This window comes from Schistocerca cancellata, chromosome 9 (genome assembly GCF_023864275.1).
Source record: "Schistocerca cancellata isolate TAMUIC-IGC-003103 chromosome 9, iqSchCanc2.1, whole genome shotgun sequence".
NCBI classification, from domain to species: Eukaryota; Metazoa; Arthropoda; class Insecta; order Orthoptera; family Acrididae; genus Schistocerca; species Schistocerca cancellata.
Window position 1 is genome coordinate 364,569,131 of NC_064634.1, and position 15,945 is coordinate 364,585,075.

At 37.6% G+C, this 15,945-nt stretch overlaps 1 protein-coding gene across 1 annotated transcript in view; it reads right to left on the minus strand.

Moving 5' to 3' along the window:
• Window positions 1-1,319: 1,319 nt before the first annotated feature.
• Window positions 1,320-15,945, minus strand: part of LOC126101157 (clathrin heavy chain) — a 161,207-nt gene continuing 146,581 nt past the window's right edge. Inside the window, exons 24-32 of the mRNA XM_049911850.1 lie at window positions 12,945-13,090; window positions 12,714-12,840; window positions 12,460-12,627; window positions 12,212-12,361; window positions 11,722-11,853; window positions 9,860-10,141; window positions 6,085-6,306; window positions 5,842-5,917; window positions 1,320-2,596 (exon numbers count right to left, since the gene is read on the minus strand). Of these exons, the coding sequence (XP_049767807.1) occupies window positions 2,484-2,596; window positions 5,842-5,917; window positions 6,085-6,306; window positions 9,860-10,141; window positions 11,722-11,853; window positions 12,212-12,361; window positions 12,460-12,627; window positions 12,714-12,840; window positions 12,945-13,090 (1,416 nt within the window). The 3' untranslated portion in view covers window positions 1,320-2,483. The remainder of the gene's footprint in view (window positions 2,597-5,841; window positions 5,918-6,084; window positions 6,307-9,859; window positions 10,142-11,721; window positions 11,854-12,211; window positions 12,362-12,459; window positions 12,628-12,713; window positions 12,841-12,944; window positions 13,091-15,945) is intronic.

Consider the following 15,945-nt stretch of genomic DNA (forward strand, 5'->3'; position numbering starts at 1 on the left):
CTGATGAGTGATCTAGCACAGATTTCTTTTAACATTTTAGAAAGAATATGTCAGTCACAACATTAGTTGTGCATCCACTCCAATGCCCCACTAGGGACTTAAGGTCCAAGCATACAGAATAGGTTCCCAGATATGGAAGTTCCTTTAAGAGCACATAATAGAACCCAGTAAATTGTCCTCGAGAGCAAATGTTCACAGGCAACAGTGCTGTCAAAAGTGCCCATGCAGAGTGTGACAGGACTGCCTGTCTTCAGTCTGCCAGGGTCAGGAGCAATTTGCCACTATTTGCTGATTAAGGTTTAATGTACTGGAAAGTACAGCCATTAAGCAACTGTATGAACAATGAGAAGTCCAAGTTGAAATACAAACAGTTATGGAAAGGACATTACTACTCACTGACAAGTGAGTTGCAGGAAAAAGAAAGAAAGAAAGAAAGAAAGAAAGAAAAAAAAAAAAGCTTGCACCAGATTTGGGCTGGAGATCATGTGTGCATGAGGTGGGGTTCCCACAGCCATGTGTGCATGTGAAGAATGATTTAGCAGGGAGCTCATTCCTTTCATTGCACCTGTCTCCAACACAACAAACCTTTTTATAATATTGCTTTACCAGTATCAATCTCACTTTGCAATGGCTTGTGCACTGTTTTGATACTTTTGACAGAGAAACTGTGCCATAAGTGCTTTAACCCAAAATCCTGTCTTTTAAAGGCTATGTCCTAACCAAAAAAACTCAACCACACTCACACTTCACTTCTGCTGCTATCTATTGTGTGTGTGGTATTGGGAACCTCAAATATTCTGCAAACAGCCATACAACAAGAGGCATTGTAAAGCTTGGGAAAAATCAGTGAAGACAGCTGTAGATTAATAGTAGTGTGAAGGCTATACATATCTACTCAAAATAAACTAACATGTTCTGTTGTGTGATAATGCACAGCCAAATTCTGTTGCATTTGGAGATAGAATTATTACTCCACGGAGTATGTGCTTTACTGATAGTGTATGACTAATTGTTCTGGACTGGGTTTAAACTAGGTGCCTGCCTCACAAATGTGATATGACTTATCATCCTCCCTGCAAGCTGGATATGGCAATCAGTGACAAAGCTTCTCCCAGATGCATGTGGTTTGAAGTAGCAGTTTAAGTGCACAACCACAGTGACAAGAAACACTCCCCACAGATATTAGCAAGTGTCCTTCAACATAGGGAATGAGAGTAGTCAAAGTCTTAATTCTTATTGTCAATTCAATTAGGATTTCATTTACTTGTGGTTATTACATGGTAAAATTTTATTCTTATTGATGAAAAAAAGAAAAATGCCACAGTTAAATTATTTATTTATTATCTTTACAATGAACAGTCAGGAGTCGCTGCAGTAAATAAGTTCTTTTGCTGTTCCATATTATAACGACAATAAATGTAAATAGATGATCAACAAATACCAGTAATCAGAAAAATAAATACAGTATACAAAAGAGTTAAGTGAGTCAACATTTTTCTATATTGATTGCTCAATAATTTTTCACATCATCAACAATAAATAATTTTTTCATGCAACAATAGTTGTGAGGGTGCAAAGCATACTGTAAAGAAACATTAAAACAGAGTTTCAACACAAAATACACCCTCTTAACTATTCACGCAGAGTAATGCGATATTCACCCCTTTATTCACACTGCTGAATGCGAAAGTAATGTATGAACACTGTATATGGAATGGACCACCACACCGAAGAATGGAATGAAGATGGAAAGGCACACCAACAAGCAGCATCACATGTAACACGCACACTCACCAGTTTAGTTTCACTTTCTTGCACACAACAACTTCACAGACAGCCACGGAATGAACTTTATACTTCAACTAATGTTTCTCACAATTTGAAATTAAATGAGATGGGAACACTATTGTCACTGGTCTACATTATTGCAGTACATTCACAAATATATAATACAGTATACCGTACAGTCAATGAACAAGGAAGAGATTAGAGAACAGTTTAACACAATTACGTGTGTCAACTCAATGTTATCTCTAGCATTCACTTCAATAACCCTCTGTCTATTTCTAACGCCTCACAGCAATACCAAAAATTCAAAATTTATCTATGATTTTTATACATTTGCACATTAATAAGCACAGGCAGATATAGTCCACAGAAAAATCTCAGCTATATCCACATCTTACACATTTCAGCTGATCACTCCATGTAAGCTATCTACAATAATTTGCTTCCATCTCTGTGATACTTCTAAAATGTTTTTAACAGATGATTCAACACAGCTCATATTGCACCCACATCTGAACTTTCAGTCCCTATTCTAAATGGGACTCCTCACTGAAATAACAACAGATTAATCTCTTTACCATAATCCTCTCTAAATGCTTCAACATTTAACAGTAACTAATCAGACATGGATGTTATAGACACCACTTTTTAAAATTCATTTCTTCTGATCTTTTTCATGGCAACACAGCAGCCATTTACATTCCATACCCTTGATAGGGCACTCCAGGCGCATAGGCATTGGTATACCCAGGAACATATCCAGGGCCAACCATTCCAGGACCAGCTGTCAGCATTAGCTGGGGTTCCGCTGTGAAGTAAACATATATTAGAATATGTATGCATTTAATAATATAGTGAGAAAGAGCTAAAATTAATTTTTCTATGACAGCCTGAACATATGAGGAAGAAACACACATTACTCAGCACTTCTGTTTAATCTTTGTGCTTTCATGGTAATATTTTTATTCACTGCGAGTGCATTTACCAAACATTTAAGTCAGTTACAAATAACTAAGGTTTCAACTTAGTATAAATTTACTATGTAACAAGGTAAGCAGCTAAGCAGATCACGATTCATGTGCCACATTTCATTTTAAGAGCCACAAGGATCTTACTAACATTCATACTGTAGTGGAGGCACTCTGTGCAACAGAGAATTTTGTTGGTTGCTTCGAGACTATACCCCCTCCGAAACCAATTTGAAGAATCAAGAACATTTTAAAATTTGTTAACGTATGATTCCGTGGCCATTGTCACAGTCAAAGTTCTTCTGGGTTTGAGGTCACATTATCTGTGAAGTTCCGACGTTTTGGTGACTGTTGCAAGATGCCTTCCTCAGGGTGTATTGCAAACTGCTGAATGAGTACTAGTTTGGATACTTATATACCATGGAAGAGTGCTGTCATTGGATGTGAGAGTGAGGAGGAGGGGTATTAAAAGTCCATTTTATTGGTCTTTGCACTGCATGTTGTCATTGGCAAAAATGGGCATTTTCCATTAGAGTTGGCTTTACTGCTTGCCATTGGTGGATGTCGGCAAGTAGGAGACATAGTGGCAATTACAATGTAGCGATGTTTACTAACTGCCTAGTGTCAATTAGGCCACATCAGCACTGTGTACCCTCCACCACTGGGGCCTACCGCAAGCCTGTTGCTCTGCAAGAGCTGTCCTTCCGCAAAGCTGTCACAGCTGGCAGCTAAGCCACTGGAAGTCAGTACCCGTCTTCTCTGTTCATATTGGCTATTCCTATAGCATCTCTGATCTTCCCCCTCAAACTAAACGGCTATTTCGCCAGTACGCGGGCCTCTCAAAATTCAATCTTCATCCTGCACTGTTCCTGATGTTCAGCCACTGCTGATTTGTTGTATTGTTTGAAGCAGATATATCTCTCATGTTCGGTTAACCTTGTGCTTATTAAATGCCCAGTCTCACCTACACACACCAGTCCACATTCACACCCGATTTCACAAACTCCGGCAGCATGAAACTTGTTAATTTTATCTTTCGTCGAGCCCAGGATGTCTTATTTTGTTGTTGCTACAAAAAATGAGCTTAATGCCTGCCAGACAATTTTGCCCAGATGTTCAGTAACCCCTCGCACATATGGTAGCACGGCGGTGTTCTGTGCTTCGTTCTACATTTCCCTGTGGCCCCCCTCCTTCGGCACCATGGTTGTGTGTATAATCCTTATGTTTTAACCATTAGCTCCAAAAATGGACCTGAGGTTTTTTAGTTCAGCTTTTAGGTTGTGTACATCACTGATCCTGTAGGCTCTCTTAGTTAAAGCTGGCAGGGCTGAATTAATTTGTGTAGGATGATGGTGGAAAGATGCATGCAGGTACCTGTCCGTGTTGGAGGTCTTCCTATAAACACTGTGTCCAAGCATCCTCTCTGGCTTACGATAAACTTCCATATTGAGAAAAGGCAATACCCCATTCTTTTCTATCTCCATGGTAAAGTGAATTTTACTGTGCTGCTGGTTGAGATGTTTGTGAAAGTTCTGAATCTCTCTTCTCCGTGTGGCCAGATAAAGGTGCCAACATATTGTAGCCAGCATTCTGGGTGTAATGGTGCAGACTGGAGTCCTGTTTCTTCAAATGCTTTCATAAAAATGTCTGCTGCAGCCAGCAAAGATACAATTGACAAGTTTCATGCCACCAGAATTTATGAAATTTGGTGTGAATGTGGACTGGTGTATGTAGGTGAGACTGTCCCCCATAAGTGCGAGGTTAACTGAACACGAGAGAGATATCCACCTCAAACAATACAACATATCAGCAGTGGCTGAACATCAGGAACAGTGCAGGATGAAGATCTAATTTCGAGAGGCTCGCATACTGGCGAAACAGCTGTTTAGTTTGAGGAGGAAGATTTGAGAGGCTATAGAAATAGCCAAGTGACCCAACAATATGAATATAGAAGATGGGTACCGACTTCTAGTGTCTTTACTGCCAGCTGCGACAGCTTTGCTGAAGGACAGCTCTCGCAGAGCAACAGGCGTGCAGTAGGTCACAGTGGTGGAGAGTACAAAGAGCGCTGATGCGGCTTAGTCGATACTAGGCCGTTAGTAAACAATGCTACACTGTAGTCTCCACTCAGTCTCCTATTCGCCGATCTCCACCAATGGCAAGCAGTAAAGGAAAATGCCCATTTCCGCCAACGACAACACGCCTTACAAAGACCAACAAAATGAATTGATACCCTTCCTCCTCATCCTCACATAATGACAGCACTCTTCCATAGTATGTAAGTATGGAAACTGGTACTCATTGAGCAGTTAGCTATACACCCTGAGGAAAGCATCTTGCAACAGTCGCCAAAACGTCTGAATTTTACAGATGACAATGCCGACTTAATCCAGAAGAATTTTATTGATTTTAAAATTTCTTGAACACCATCTGCTCTTGCCCTAAATTTTAATTTTATTGCCAATTCCGATTTCTTTTATGTCTGAATTAAATTTCTCATACATACGTGAGCCACCAAGCTACAAATGGAGAATCATGTGAACTATCATTTGCACTTTCTACACAGGTAAGTTTGTAACATCAAGCCTAATTTTTTTTATTTTTTATGCAATTACTTCTTTCCCATTTGGAATATATCTCCTCAGCAGGACAAAAACTACTTTCAAGGTATCTGAATATTCATGCATAAAGGAAGACCAATTTATCTATTTAAGAACAACTCTTAAAAGCCAAAGAGAAAGCACTGTTATGATCCTCCTATTAAATTACAATGCTTTCTTTGATATTCATGCTACAGGCTTTATTCTTGTCTGATATGAATCTGGAGAAGAACGAATGAGGAATTTGGTAGCCACGAGACAAAATGAGACATTTTTGTTAAGCAGCAGAGGAAGGTCTTGCCTGGTAAGCAACCACAATTAATACTGCTTTTTCCACTGTTTATTACAGTTTAATGCAATACGTATAAGCTAGCAAATAGGTGTGGGCAAATTGTTTTTGTTTTTAAGCGAACGAGAGAGAGAACGTTTCAAAGTAGTTTAGTTATGTACTGTCTTTCTTATTAAGTGACATTATGAAAACTCACGCATGATCATAGGTTTATGATCTTGCTGCGCAGTCTCTTCCAACCGCTGCGACTCTGCCTCTTCCAATTTATCGACCTGCAGAAAAATTAAGAATTGTAACTATAGTTCAGCATATGTATTTGGAAATTAATTTCAATTTTTTTAACCCCAACTTTATTTACAAAATCACATGACAACCAGACAAACTGATGTGGAAGGACAAAACAGAAGCAAAAGTGGTAGTCACTGTAATATGTACTCACCTTTGTTATATATTCTCTCACAACTTGAATCAGGTAAGGCATAGCAAAATCTAAAATGTTGTGCCTCCAAGCTAATTCCAGGATGACATCTGGATGAAGCAAGTCATAGCACTGGAATAAGCAAGCTGCAAAGCAATCATGATTTCCCTTTTCCAGAAACCACGCAAGTAACTCTTCCGCTACTTCTGCATTCTTCGATTCTGCTGCATACTCCATTGCGTCCTAAAAAAACAAATTTTATATAAATACTGTATTTGTTCGACACTAGTTTTTCATAAAAACTATTTTCTTCACCATAGTAACACCCAGTAACCCTGTCACGAACTTTATAATATTACGTATCTTGTTAAGATTTTATATTACCTACAAATGCAGTATTGTGTGTGTCAATTATTGCACACATTTTTATTGAAAAAAGTAAGGAAAGACAAAATTTCTAATCGGAATAAGCTACTGATTTGCACTATATCTAGAGTGTCATCTAGAGTGTCTAAAAGTAATCATGACGCGCACGCACGCACACGCGCACGCACAGGGAAGGGGGGGGGGGGGGGGGGGGTGCTGGCAACTTTGTAATGAAGTATGAATTACAGGACAAAAATATGTACTGAATTTTGTAGGTTTACTGCCTTCGTGGCAATACACTAACCATTCAGCAATTTTGACATCTGACACAATCAATACATCAACTGCAACATAGCAAGGTAATACTACCATCAGCAGTGCCATTAAACCAGAGTTATTAGACACAGTGTTCTGTAATTCTTTGAAAAGGGACAAGGTAAATACTCCCAAATTTGAACTAAAAACAGCTGTCAACACTAACTTACAAGTAAAAATCCTTGATGCACCTGAGCAGTTTACATAACTTGAAAGCAAGCATTCCAGTCCACACTGTGTACCAATTAGGTTGCTTTTACAGTATGTTTTTGAAGTAGCTCCCTTTTTAGATATTATATCCAATCACTCTCTCAACAAAAAATCTGTACTCTAGGACTGGAAGGTCACGTGTCGCCAGTATAGAACAAAGTAAATAGAAGTCTGCTGAATTAACAGACCCACATCAATGATTTGCAGTACGATTTAAGAGCACATTGAGTCTTAACAGAGGAAATACCTCTAAATAGAAAATCTACCTATTTACACAGTCAACACAGATTCAGAAAATACTGTTGTGAAACAACTGGCACTTTATTCACATGAACAAATGGGTGATATCTACAGGCTATCTCAAATTTATTTCTTGTTTCTAGATTTTCGGAAGCCTTTTGACACTGTTCCTCACAAGTAGCTTCTAATCAAAGGCCTTTCTTTGAATCATCATCTCAGTTGCTTGAAAAGCCACAGCTCATGTTAACCCACAGGAAGTGATTAACAAACAGAAGTGGTATCAGGGTTTCCCAAGGAGTTACTATAGCCCTCTACTGTTCTTAACCTGCAAGTGTGCGGACTTATGTTTAAAATGTAACAACCACAAATAACATTGTCTTACTATTCCACTGTTTTTGAACTGCAAGCTCATATCTATTCCACCATTACTGTTTCAGCTAACACGGTAAGTTGTGTTGCTGTACCTCTAAGTGAGCAGCAGTATTATAAAATGAACAGTGAGCTATGTGAGAACTTTATGATCCTTTAAAGAAAATGACCTAAATTTCAAACTAGCAGCACTATCTGTCACCTATGAGATAATTAGTACTCCAATAAGCAGCTGACAGGAACTGATGGAACTATGCTGTTTGATGTTTCAACTGGGTCATTAGTGTGGAGTAACTTTTACACGGCAATAGAGTTGTCTGTCTGATTAGTCAGTCATTGTAAGATTAAACTGTGATTTTGCTCAGGTATGTTTATCCTGGTAACAAAGACCGCTATGCTACACTTGGGTAAAAAGTTGCGGCATCCCTGCTTGTGCTAGGAAAAATGGCACATCCACTTGAGGGTTACTCTATAAACAATTTAGGAGCATCTGAGCCCCTCAAACTGTTAGCTGATAATGGCAGATAATATGTGCCGAACTGAGTAAGTTAAATTTCAGTTACATGCCAAATCACATGAATTTAAAGGTAGTAATTTTAAATAAGTACTACAGGATTACAATTAGGAACAACAAATAGGAACAATCACACACACAAAAAAAAGCCATGGGGAAGGCAAACTAAAGACTGTTTTAAAAGCAGAACACAGACACAACAACCCTACCAAAGAGGCTGCATGCACTACACTTCTCTCTTCAGTAATATTCCTCCATGGTATGGGATCAATACCACACAGAACTGATGGAGAACCTCTGAAGTGTTCAAAGAATGGCAGGATGCTTTGCATTACTGTTTATGTGGTCATCAAGTTTAGTTAGCCCCCCCTCCCCTTTTTACGAAGGCATTTTCCACTGTGACAAGATCTTTTCACGGCATTTGAATCACTAACTTTCCCCTCTAAATATGAAAATGTTTTGACGACTCACCTGTGTAAGGAGAAATGGCCTCATAAAATAGGATAGAACAGCTAGCACAGAAACATTTAGCTATTAACTTTCCGATGTGCTATTCAAGAGTGGGACAGAAGAGGAACAGTAAGTGGATAAATGACTTATGCCCAAGATGTAACTATTGAATGTTTGCTTAGATGTACATGCAGCTATAGTGATCCTCCTCATACTATTTCACAGTCACAGAAGACTGGACTCTTCAGGAAAAGTTTACCTTTTATTGTTATCAGACAAAAGGATCACCAACAACTATCACAGATTCAACTTTAAAGTTATCCCCAAAGCTCAGTGAGGTGACAATACAACATTTAAAATCTGGACTAAGTGAAAAGTAACCATTACTACAACATTAGTTTCAAATCTGTGGTTTTTTGCATCTTTAGTTATATTCATCCCCACACAACTTAAGAACATCTCCAGTTTTGCCACAGAATGCTGTCCATCACACTGCCAGTCCGTCTATTTTCGATAATTTTTAGCTTGTCTTGTATGGAGTATTATCAAGTCACTGCAATGTTTCTTTGAGCTGATAGGAGAAACAGCACAAGGAGTCTCCAGTCATTTGCTACCTAATAACAGTAATGAGACACACTGTGGGGATAAAAGTATATCTTTACAGATGTGCTTATGCCATCAGAATTTTTAATGCAATTAATGTTCCCAATATATTAGGCTGCACCTAAAGATTTAGCCTGTGATCTTTACTAGCATGTGCACACACATACCAAAGTTTTGCACTCAATGTATTGCAAGACATTTTTACATCTTATTACATGACTGTTAAAAATTTTTAAGCTGCCTACTGCAACACACACACACACACACACACACACACACACACACACACACACACAACCAGCACTCAACTACTGTAGCATTCAACTGCACTGCAGGCCCACTGAACTGAGTGCCTGGTGTCTACTGCAGTCAGGGAGTTTAACTAATTTTGTACAAATTGTGAAACAAACAATGTTTAGATGTCACTGTAAAAATTACTTACCACATTTTATAACACTACAAGACTTTCTGCTAATTGCAAATGGCAGAAATTTATTATGTAACTGAAAAATTCCTACACAAACCTGTGAAAATAATTCTGATGCTTCTTTTTTACCAAAGACTAGTTATTTTATATTTATGGAACAGCTATTACAACAGTAATGTTACTGGCTAATTATTGCTACCAACACTAACTACAGCCATGATCTCAAAATTCGTATTACTGAACAGTGAGTGAGGAGATTTATAATTCTTAATAAGCTACAAATATTCATTGCGTGTTACTACCTTGAATAGTCTATCCTTTTTACACAGTTCCACAGACTGCTTCCAACGGTTGTTGCCCTTGTATAAGTATGCTGCTATGCGTCTGAATTCTATTAGTTCATGTTTTTCCAACTTCTGTGCAAGTGCAATATTGTCAAAGTTATCAAATGCATCTATCGATGTCCGCAAACCCTGATAATCTTCTTCTTCTATTAAAAGATTATTTAGGGCTTCATTGATAGCTTTGTTGTTCAGACTCTGAACGGAACGAAGATATGGCTTCACTAATTGAAGGTGATTTACCTGCAACAATATTTTTACATTTTGGAAATATGTAGAGGGATAGTAAGCATAAAAGTGAAAGTGTTTCTCACATTCACATTTGTACTTTGTGAAACACTGTAGAGCATAAGCTGAAAGACTTACCACAATCTGTTACTTTTTGCCTAATCATGGGCAGTGCAAAATTATAAACAACTCTGTGTGTGTGTGTGTGTGTGTGTGTGTGTGTGTGTGTGTGTGTGTGTGTGTGTGTGTGTGTGTGAGGGGGTGGGGTGGGGGGGATGATGATGACGATAAAAAAATTTTAACTTTTTTAAATGCACACACTGAATTTTACTAGTAGTATACTGCATGAGTAACTACACTTCTGTTTTCAAGTTTTTTGCAGTGGCTGGTTGGACATTTCAGTGATGCTCACACAATGGTCAAATAATATAACAATGAAATGCTCATCTAATCAAATTTTCTACCCCTCCCCAAATGATACTGGTTGGTAAGGATCCCAAAGAATATTCCTTAGTGGGTGAATAACTGTTACAATTCTTTTGACTTTTCAGTTTGCCACTTGCTTTTGCTAATAATTTTATGTGGCTGTTCCATATGCCTACTGCTAAATATTTGAGATTTAGCTTTTCCCAGAGATCGGACTACCGATGACGTGCACAAACAGTAGTCGTTTTGCTTATTTATTAGCAATATATCATATTCATAATCAAAATATCCGCAGGTGTACTGCCGGTCTACAGTGTCCAACAACCTGGACACTGTAGACCGGCAGTACACCCATGGATATTTGGATTAGCAAATACGCCGGGAGAAACTCAAGAATCATATCATATATTCATGTTTATTATCAGTTGCCAGTCCTACAGCAAAAATTTGTAGGTTGTACTGGAAGCTCTAAAAATTGTCTTGCATTGAAACTTTCACATATGTGATATCTCCACCAACATAATGTAAGTTCACATGAATTATGGTGTTCTTTACAAGTATTTGTTGAGTATTTTTATTTAAACAGAGTCAGAGCCAAATTTAGCACCATCATCTGCTGTTGTGACCACCTGAAGCAGATTTTGTGCCATAGTAAAGTACTTTGTTTTATATCACATGCAGTGCAGTTCCCCGTACTGTTCTAAGATTTACATGATTTCCAATATACTAGTGCAGTAAAGGCCATTTTTACTATTTATGTCTGCTCAATTAATCCACTTGTCTGGTCGAGTTATTTGGTTTTATCACTATCATTTACCAATTTTTATCAAAAGGAAAATTCACTCTAGCAACCTTTAAAATTACGATAATTTCTAGCCAGTACTTTCCTTCATAGTGCAAGAAATTTAGTACATTTGACAGACACCAAAGTACACCACATTATTCTAGCTGTCAACATTTGTGGTTCTTTACTTGGGGGGGAGGGGGGGAGGAGGGGGAGGGGGGGGAGTATAAGTTGGAAAAGGTTAAAAAGGAAGGGCCAGTCACTTAACCCAAGATTAGAGGACCGATCTATTTTCAATCTACTATATATGAAAAATGAAAGAACTTAAATCTCAATAAAGTTTCAACTTTAAATGAAATGTGATATTATGAACGAACATGTATACCTTTGTGAAGAAGTTGACTGAACGTGTGTGATCCATACGCGGCGCCAGCACCAACAACACATCATTCAGCAGAAGTGGTTTGTAATCTAGATAAAACTGAATGGCCTTGTAGTACAGCTCTATGTTTGCAACCTGCAACATAAAATGGAATCTAAACTATTTTAACAGATCTAGACAGTAGCAACACAGTTTATGAAAAAACATTTCCAGCATAAGTCTTTCTTTGTAGAACTAGTACATTTGGTGCATACAGCAATGATTTTTTTATCCGTCTTGCTAGTCCTGATAAACTGAGCACAATCTTCCAAGTTTCTTGCAATCAACAGACCCTAATGGAATAATTACAGAAACAGCACATGTTACATAATACATAGACTATATTTTACATTAATTTCTATGAGGTCTGTGACAATGCAATCTTTTGCATTAAATTTACAATGTTTATTTTTACAAATTCAGCAAACAAAGAATCAATGTCTACTATTATTACCTTTGTAATAATGTCTTTGAAATGTCCCTCACGCCAGGCCTCTGTTGGATGGTTCATCATTGCTATTACAGCATTATCATATTCCTCATACTTATCATATAGGAACACTAGTTCTGCCCAAAGGTGAGCTTGCTCTGCTGCCCGCAAAACCTGAAAAGAAAGGGTACAATTGGGGTATACTGGTCTGCTTAGTTACACATTTATGCATCCAAAACCAGAACTTTTACAGTCTTTCCCAACTTTCTAACCTTTGGTATGTTTACACGAGACCAGAACAGTTCCAAGTGCTCACGCATTTTGGCAGGTTTGTACTTTGAATACAAAATTGCTAGTTCTGTAAACATTCCCATGTGTGCTCTTTCCAAGCCGAGAGCAGCTTCTAGCAAATTTATCAGTTCCTCAAAATAGCCTCTGTCCTGAAATGAAAACAGAAAAAAACAAATATTGGCATTCTTGTTACTGAAAATTTTTAACAAATTTCAGCATAATTTATGTAGCTTGCCTGGTAATAGTTTATGAGATCTTCCAATTCATCTGCATGAACAACAATGTGAAGGCCACACATCTGTGCTAATCTGAATTCTTCGCTGTCCACACAGGCAAAACACACTTCTTTCCACGTTCTCGTGCTATTGAAAATTATTACCAAATTGTATAAGGGATGTACTTTTATGGACACACATTACTCAATAAATATTCATACAGAAAAAATCCTTAAAAAGAACAAAGATACCTGTTTGCCTTTCTTGCCCCATCGACAGCTCCTTGGAATTCTTTCAGATGTACTAAAGTAATGGCCAGCCGGGCAAAATTTGAAACATTGTTGTACAACAATTTTGCAGCTTCATACATCCCATCATCAAAACAACGATCACCAATCTGTGAAAATACATATTTTTATATTTTACAGTGATTACTATTTAGAGTTGCTTAATCACAAAAGTTGGTTTCCCAAAAACAGGGTGGCTAGCACAGTCAGCTGAGGCACAAATTAAAATTAGAGGTTTTTCCAGGTTTTAAAGGTTCAATTTTACATTTTTCAAGTTTCTTACTTTTGTTATAGTATGTAAACGATACTACCTTCCAGTCTTATTATCTAAATGTGTTTATAAACATCCAAATTTTCTACAGTAAAAGGTGCCTGCGTCAATGTTTTATATCTAAACTGAAAATAACAAAGAGAACAATAATGCACTGTTCTCACCAATTATCTGTAGCTTAACACTCAGCATTTTTTGTTATACTGTACATGCAAAATTTTCATATGAGGTACTTAATACTCATTTGATTTTGCTAAGCCGAGTCTCTCAATATATAGAAATATTCTTACAAAACAGTTTGCCAAATCATTTCATGGCACTAAGATCACTTAAGTTCGTCCAGTAAGACTTAAAATAGTAAAAGAAAGAAAGAAAGAAACATTTCTATCATGAAACCTGATGAAACATACTACTTGTCCACCCCCCCCCCCCCCTTTTGAGTACCTTAAAGTTTACATTACAGCCATCCATTGATACTTTTAAAATTTTATTCCTGTTTCGCATGCCAACAGAAGATTTTTAGGCCTACCAACAAATCAGCAGCAGGAATGCATTGCAAAAGAAAAAGTACTTTTCTAGATTCCAAAACCTTAAATTGATATCCATCTGTGCTTTTTGTGGAACAGTGTTTAAACTTTCATCAAATTTACAACTATACCCCCAACGCATCTAAGTAATGATAGCTATTCTTTGGTGAATTGGGGAGTAGTACCACTGACTACTATATGCCAGTTTCACTATGTAGCTGCATTCTTCTTGCTATTTTTGAATTGGGAAACATTAGTGGAAATATGGACACACATTCCAAAGAACTACAGAATGAGTTATGGTTCGGTACAGTACGAAGACACCAGAGTATTTCAGAATTGACGTCATCTGATCACGTGATTGACTTTAGTGATGATGTTTCAGCTTTCAATGACTTTGTAGATTGTAGATCTTTCAGACATTGAAGTATTTTCATGGTCACATGCAATGACAGTGCTTTCTCAAATAAAAGCTCTACATTAGCTTACTTCATGAAAGAAGCTTTGCATTTTAACAATCAAAGATAGTAGCAGTGAGCGGTCAACGAGTATGTTGCATATGCTGAAGAGATTCCATAGTTGAAGTTATGCAAACAGAGATAAAATTTTAGATCTTTTGCAATAAAAATTGTTTTCACTTTCTTAAACAATTGTGACATGCTCTTAATAGCCTATCAAGGCTATTTTCATGTCTTGCACAAAATATGTTGTTTGTTTCGTTACCTATATTGGCAACAATGAATTTGCTGAATCTACTGTTATGAGATTGTTTGCATAGTACCTCATTTATTCAGTAAATTTTCATGAATTCAAAAGATCGCATCCCTACATTAGATAGAGAAACGCTGAATGAAATATGTTTGGCTGTCAAGAGAAATGCGTGAAGCCTTCCATGACCATTGTAGCAGAATACTGTCAAATGACCTAAAAAATGCAGAAATTCTGGTGGTATGTAAAGGCTGTTAGTGGCACCAATGCTGGTGCCCAGTCATTTGCAAATGAGGCATTAACAAACTGAGGGTAGCAAAGCAAAAGCTGAAATCCAAAACTCCATTTTCAATTGTTGCTTCACAAAGGAAAACACAGGAAAATTTAATCCTCATACCATGGAAAAAGTGAGCGAAACAAGTATCATTAGTGCTTGGAGTCTGCTGAAATCTTTAAAACAGAACAAAGCTCAAGGGCCCAATGGAATTCTTGTCAGATTCTATACTGAATTTGTGGCAGAGTTACCTCTCTTCTAACCATACTCTATCATGTATCCCTCAACCAAAAAAAATTATGCCCTGTGGTTGGAAGAAAACAAGGTCACACCCATTTACAGGAACAGAGTAGAAGTGTTCCAAAAGACTATCTTCTAATATCCTTAACATCAACTGGTTGCAGAATCTTAGAACATATTCCGAGTTCAAACATAATGAGGTGGTGCATCTCTAACAGAATGACCTGCATGCCAACCAGCTTGTATTCCAAAAACATCGATCACGCAAAACTCTTCTCTTTTCTCGGATGACACATTGGAAGCTTTGGGTCAAGGCAGTCAGGTATATGCAATATTTCTTGATTTCTGAAAAGCAATTGACTTAGTACCACATTTACAATTACTGTCAGAACCACAATCAGATGGGATATCAGATTAGACTGAGGATGTTTTGATGGAGAGGACATCTTGTCTTGAAAGGAGAATTATCCTCAGATGTAGAAGTCACTTTCGGTGTGGCTGTGCCCAAGGGAAGTGTGTTGGGGCCCTTGCTATTCACATTTTATGTTAATGACATTGTGGACAATATTAAAAATAGCATGAGACTTTTAGCAGATGATACTGCTACCTAACATGAAGTACTGTCTGAAATAAGCTGCGTAACTAGTCAGATCTTAATAAGATTTTAAAGTGATGCGAAGATTGGAAACTTGCTTTAAATGTTCATAAATGTAAAACTGTGCACTTCACAAAAAGGAAAAAACTTCATATCCTGTGAGAATAATGTCAACAGGGGTAAGAGGAAGCCGATTGTGCACAGAAGGGCAAATGAATGGTCACAGACTTGTTTGATCTGTGGGAGGGTGTCGCAGAGATGCTTAAGAAACTCAACTAGCAGACTAAGACAGATTTAAACTATCCTGAGAAAGCCTATTTACGAAGTTTCAAGAACCAGCTTCAAGTGAC